We start from the raw sequence: 6,485 nt of genomic DNA, 5'->3' as shown, positions 1-6,485 counted from the left end.
AATGAAGGCAAGGCAAGTCGCTGGATTTTCCCCACTTCTGCGTCTGCACGCTCCATGACCCGTCCAGGTGGTCTCACCTCTCAACCCGCCGAACAGCAGCGTCGAGGCCTAGAAAGTGTTTCAGGAGACGTGTGTGTATGCATGGAGACAAAATGAACGAGGAAAAGTTGATGGCTGGAATGAGGCGAAATGAACACCAACAGGCTGTGCTTGATGTATCGTAATTTTTATTGTGCTGTATACACATTCAAGGATAGAATAATTATGGATATAATCACAGATATGCAATTTAAAGATAGCATTTGAATCCATTATCACAAAAGAAATACAATAGATTCTACGTAAATCTACAGTAATTTTAGAGAGGACTTTGTACCTTCAAAGTCATCAAGCCTTAAATGGCACAAACTTAAGTTTCAGAAAAGAAGAAATAGCAGATTAATAACAATTAAAAGGATCTGATTAGAGGAAAAAAGACATTCAGGCAATGATTTTTCATTTAACAAATATGCAAGGTACTTGTGAAGAAATAGTAGATAAAGACTTTTTTTACAAAATGTATGCATTCCACTTCCTGCAGTTGACTTGGTGAGAAGTCAATGGAATGTAGGATTTCTCCATTAGGATTCAAGTAAGTCAATAATACTAATTAAAAATTTAGCAAAGAGGAGAAAACCAACATCAAGTCACTACAGGATAAATATCACTGATAAGGGAACAAACCAAGTGGTGAGTGAAAACAACTCACTGTCATTCAATCTAACAACATTCAATCTAAAAACATTCAATGCTGTACATAATGCACCTCCTCAGATATCCTGGGGAAAAGTTGTTTTCCTAATGATTTGTGCCCTCTCGTTCTTCTGTCGGTACTGTTGTGCGTTCCTGACTGGTGGAGGCACTTGCTCTTTGACTTCGCCTTTCAGTTTTCCAAGCTTCAATTCGCTCTTTGAGTTCTACATCCGGAATGACTTGGTCCATGGTAAGCGGAGCCTTGGTGAAAGGATCAGTCTGATCATTAAGCAAATGACTAAGAAAACAAAAATGAAATTTTGTTAGGGGCAGGCAAATACTTCAGAATTACCTTCTGAGACAATAATAATATTTTGAAGAAAAATACCTGGCTATGGTTGACCGGTCACAAGTGGTTTTTGATGAGGGCAGTATAACAGGGTCTACCATTAATGTCGATAAGATTGGGTCATAAAACTCTTCAGGTGCTTCAGCCAAGGCTTCCTCTTCAGCAGTTTGCTCAAGAGCACGCTCAGCCACTCTTGATGCAACTTGCATGAAGTCGGTTATCAGCATGCCTCCACCAATTCGTACTGAAAGGTCACAAGATACCACCATTAAGACCAAAAAATGATTTACAAATGAACCTTCCAAAACTTTGAATGGGAGACAATAAAGACAACATACCTAGTACATGTTCTGCTTGCTGAAACAAACTGGGGCTATATGAGCGTCCATCTTGAGAAACAGCTAAACAAAACTCATCGCACTTGCCAAGATTGACATAGATTCTACAAATGTCCATCACCAAGTCTGCCGGCTTAAATTCATATTCCTGCCGATCTTTCACCTAAAAAATTTAGAATGATGATTATGTTTATAAAAATATTTAAGGATAAAAACAAATGCAGTGAAATCAAAGAAGATTTCCCTTCTTTGTATGCAGTGAATTTATAGGTACCTTGAATTTTTTTTTCTCAGGTCCTACAAGGTGGGTCAGAAAGTAGTTAAGCATAGCAGCTATTCTGTTGACCAGAGACGGATCACAGAAGATTGATGTCACCTCTGTTGTGATGTACTGTAGGGTGTGAATAGTTTCTTTACCAAGGATATTATCAAACCTGAAAGAGAGAGAGTACAGGATAACAGTGGAGAAGTAACTGCCAATTTTTACAAAAAAGGATCAAGGTACTTTGTACTAACCTGGCTAGCATTCCAATATGCATGAGTTGGCCCTCGTTCTGTTGTCTCTCCGCTCGAGGAAGATTATCCCACTCTCCATTATCCCTGCACCGAATTAAAAATGATTTATTTTTTTGAGTTAAGACCGACCCAATTGTTACTTGATTTTGAAACCAAAGATTCAAAGTAAGCTCAAACATGGATGAATAATACCTTGCAGTGTGCATAGTCCTCAACAGTGCCATGTTGGCAAGAGCCTCATCTAAGAGAAAAACTGCATCATTGAGCAGAAGGTTGATGAAACGTAAAAACAATGGAGGAGTCACAGCATTGATATTTTCTTGAGCCTCCCTGGCCAACTCTCTATGAGAAAACAGGGAAAAAAGTCTTAGAGCAGTGTGTATATAATAAAATTGTAGACATACAAAAGGACAAAAAAACAGTAACTCACTTGAAAACTGCTCTCTGTTCTTCCATACCCCATAAATAATCCATAGCAATATACATAGGTCGACGATAGTTAAACTTCTGTTCAAAAGCAACACTTTCTCCAGTCACTTCAATACCAACAAATACATCCAATAAACTTCTAACAATCTGGTTTAAAGAAAACAACAAAATATAATTGGTTACTTAATTTCCTACCAATTGCACATTGACTGGAGAATGATTAAGAAAAGGACATACTTGAGCGCGATGAGGATGAAGCTTGAAGAGTTGTTCTTTGTGTACACTGGGAGGTAGGAAGCGCCCAGGGATCTGCTCATCTCGTTCTTGGTGAGGTAAAAGAGACTCCATACACTCCGCAAGACGTGCTCGTAGGTGAGGATTACGCATGCGTGTTTTGTTACCCATAAACACTAGCACCTGTAAGCATCTTGTTGTTGTAAATACTCCAATCTTCAAACGCGCAGAATTTTTTAGGCAAACATTAAAATATTTACCTGACTCAGAAGAGGCTCCAGAAAGCTTGTGCCTCTGTCATCGAGGAAAATAGGAGCAAATCGTCGGACCATGCTCATATAACAGGCAAGATTTTCAAATAACATCTCTGGCACGCAACTTAAAGTAGGCGGCACATATTCTGGTAATGGAAAGAATAGTTCCCTGGAATTGATTGGAGCATAGGTCTCAGGTTCTCCAGTAAAAGGAGGCTGAATGGCAACCTGGATGAGCCACTCTGAGGTTGCTACACATACTTCGGCCAAAAGACGTAAGTTATTCTCTTCTAGAAGAGTGCACCGCATAGCCAAAGACCTTTAAAAAATAGAGGAAAGAGGATTAAAAATTAATAATAAGAAAACCAATTTTATCTATTTTTTTAAATTACCTCTGCATTTTAGATTCTAGCATTTGTCTGAGTGTTTGAGCTGTTTCAGGTAGTCTTGCTTGGGTTGTTTCCAGCTGTTGCTGAATCCTTGATAGTTCTTGATTAATTTGCATCCACTTGTCAAACACAACCCGAAAACCTAGGTCTAATGCCTTGTGTGTCATGAAGAAAATATCAGAGAGGAAATTGTAGGAACGGGCAGTGGGCCTTTCAGAAATACCACTATCAGAACTCAAAGTGATCAAACAAGTTTCCTTGGACATTCCCTTCAAATGAACTCCTTCCCTTTGATCCTAAACAAGCATTGAAAAGACATTATTAAATATCATAAAATTGGTCAGTGAAGAGGTGATCATACTGAACAATTTATTACCTCAACAGCACAGTATGTTGGATCAATTTTCATAAGTTTTTCATTCTTGTTAATGAATGGTTTGCATAGACGTATTAACACTCCACATAAGTTCATCATAAATCCATCAGACACAGAAGTCAGTGCAGCAAGTACAGACATTTCCATTTCATGTGTATTTGATAACTTTCCTCTAGACGCATTTGCATGAAGACAGCATCCAATCCATGAAAGCATCATATCTTTTGTTTTTTTGTCATTTTTGAAAAGGTTGAAGAATACATTGTGCATAAAATCAGAATTGGCTTTGAGCCCTATCCAAAAGCTGTCCTCCATACTGCGGTCAAACTGAAACTACACCAAAAATAGAAAATCAAGTTGTGAATAGCAAGTTAACTTGTCCTTGACAGTCTGATAAGAATTGAAATGACATTTACCTGTTCAGCTGGCTTATATCTTATTCCTGATCTAGGCAAACAGGATGTTGACAAAATAGCACCAAATAAGGTATCTCCATACGCAGCTCCATCCTCTTTTGCTTCAGGTGTGCTATGATGCACAAGAATTTCAGCTAAAAAATAGCAAATTTGTATGAGCAAAAGAAGAAATGCCAAGAGCAGACAGGCTTGGAAAGTGAAGATTCAATATCTTACCCAAAGCTGGGATGGATGAAAACACCCCAACCAGGTTCATGAGGTTGCGATTCATAGTCATAAGAGTGCTGTTCTCAAAGCGCTCTTTGATTTCATCCAGAACAGGATAAAACGCTTTTGATAATACAGCAATGGCACCCTCAGTACCTGAATCTTGAACTGTCACGTTAACAATAGCATTGACAAGAGATACCAGCGGCCTTTGAAGATGATCATCGTTATTGAAAATGTTAATGAATTGAATGTGTAGCTGTTGATTTCCATAAATCTCTGGACTAATCAATGCTGTCACAAAATTTCGGATGACAAGCTCATCCATGGTCACAAGAGCTTTGTATTTCTTAAATCTTTGCAAATTTATCAATTGTTTGTGACAATCATATAAATAGGTAAGAACTTCCTTTTCGATGACATGATGGTGGATTGCAGCATTGCCAAGGGATGTAGGAGCCACTACAAAATTCCCTGGTTCTTCCAACAGCAGTCGCTCGAAAAGTGCTTGTTCTAGAGAGTTCATGTCGAGGATGCCTGGAGTTTCAAGAGTAGCCGCTGTGTCTTCGACATAGACCAGAGGTTTAGAAGTAGCATTCTTGGATGCAGTTATATGAAAAATATCTTGAATCAAATTGTTTATGTCATCTGGCAGATTTAACTCAGAAGTAGTCTCTTTTTCTTCTTCATAATCGTCTGATATGGAATTTTCCTTTGCAGAAGAATCTTCATTTGAGTCATTTTGCTGGGAAAATTTGTTTGCGTCGTTTGCAGAATCAAACAGCCCAAAAAATGGGTTGTTTGCTAGATTATCTGACATATCCTGGCAGTGAAAATATACCAAGTCAGCTTCGAATGGAAGGGTTAGGGATAGGGAGCCTACTTACTCCACAGCACCATTTACATCCAACGTTTTCAATGCCAGCTGTCAACGAGTGGCAGATGCAATACAGTCATCAAAGTGCTTGTCACAACTAAGTGAAATTAAAATATTACCACGACAAATTTAAGAGAAATGTTTCTGTCATCTGTTTTGCTCGAGCAAGCAGACAAGCAGACGGAGCTTGCTGGCGCTGCCACTGCCACAACCAGGCCACAACTCATTGATTCCACGGCGTCCTAGATCACCACGACGGAGAGGGAGGGACGGCGGTGAAACCAACGACTTTTGAAAGACGAAACTGACATGGACAGAGGGCCCTCAGTACAGAGTGACCTCAGCTGCTCCGATTCGTTGCAAATCGTAACCTGCAACGACCAGAGAAATAGAACTGGTGAAATGAGGGCAGTTAGGCGGTACGATACCTTGCGCGGCCGAATCTAGCCGAATCTGTCCAAGCTGCCTGATGGGTTGCCTCCCCTCTAGGCGTTTTCGTGCGAAAGGCCAGGCCTTCAATAGTTTTGAATACGTTTGAGGGCATAAAGGAACAGGCGAAAAAAAATATATTCTCTTGCAAAAAGTGTATTATAAAAATATTTATTTAAAAAAAGTTGCTCTTGGGTAACAAAAGCATTGAAAATCTGTCTAAGTGATGTTGGTTACAGCTCCACATGAAGCAAAAGAAAACGAGTAAAAAAGTTTTCTCAATACATCTCAATGTCCAAAAGGACTCATGAGTGCACACTGTTGCATTTCCATGACTAAAATCTTGGTATGGAATGTTGAAAAGTGTGCTAATCTCATAATTTTACAAGTATAGAAAAAATAATACAGCAGTCAAGGTGACAAAATTATCCTTACAAATTTAATACTATAAAAAGCACATTTCCCATCAATTTTGGTACTGGATTGGGTGTTGAATAGTGTTCCTTGTACTTCATGATCAACTTATCATAAGACCATTATTTCATAACAACATTTATATACAACACAAGGCATAGCCCAAAATATAGTTGACTATTGGTAACAAGGTCTCATAAAGTTTAATGCTGCGTCAACTTTCTACAGTTTTTCTACAGCATCAGTTAGCACTTCATTAAACAATCTGTAACCCATATACTGGTTAACTTTACAAAGTAACATGGATGTTACAAACACTTGGGTACAAAGTAGGACACAACTTAACAGTGTGGAAACAGAATATACACATAAATGTACATGATCACAAGGTTCTATCTGTGTTTCTGATAATCTTACACTAAAAAGAAACTAAGGTGGAACATAGATAGTTTTCTTCACTGCTTAAATTCAAAGTAACAAAAATTTGTTAGGAACAATTAATTTTTTTGTTTTGTAGGAGCATCT

The 6,485-nt window shown here is 38.5% G+C and overlaps 1 protein-coding gene across 1 annotated transcript; it reads right to left on the bottom strand.

Annotated features, from left to right (window-relative positions):
• Nucleotides 1–205: 205 nt before the first annotated feature.
• Nucleotides 206–5,329, bottom strand: LOC117645382 (ubiquitin conjugation factor E4 A). Its single transcript, XM_034385531.1, has 14 exons — nucleotides 5,237–5,329; nucleotides 4,250–5,063; nucleotides 4,034–4,167; nucleotides 3,618–3,950; nucleotides 3,245–3,537; nucleotides 2,859–3,171; nucleotides 2,602–2,781; nucleotides 2,366–2,511; nucleotides 2,128–2,277; nucleotides 1,936–2,019; nucleotides 1,694–1,853; nucleotides 1,420–1,582; nucleotides 1,121–1,325; nucleotides 206–1,030 (listed from the first exon to the last, which is right to left on the bottom strand). The coding sequence occupies exons 2-14, from the start codon at nucleotides 5,058–5,060 to the stop codon at nucleotides 838–840; spliced, it is 3,165 nt and encodes a 1,054-aa protein (XP_034241422.1). The 5' UTR covers nucleotides 5,061–5,063; nucleotides 5,237–5,329; the 3' UTR covers nucleotides 206–837.
• Between the last annotated feature and the right edge of the window lie 1,156 nt (nucleotides 5,330–6,485).

This window comes from Thrips palmi, unplaced genomic scaffold (genome assembly GCF_012932325.1).
Source record: "Thrips palmi isolate BJ-2018 unplaced genomic scaffold, TpBJ-2018v1 HiC_scaffold_18, whole genome shotgun sequence".
Classification (NCBI taxonomy): Eukaryota; Metazoa; Arthropoda; class Insecta; order Thysanoptera; family Thripidae; genus Thrips; species Thrips palmi.
The sequence above is the reverse complement of the archived record's forward strand: the minus strand, read 5'-3'. Positions and strand labels throughout refer to the sequence as shown.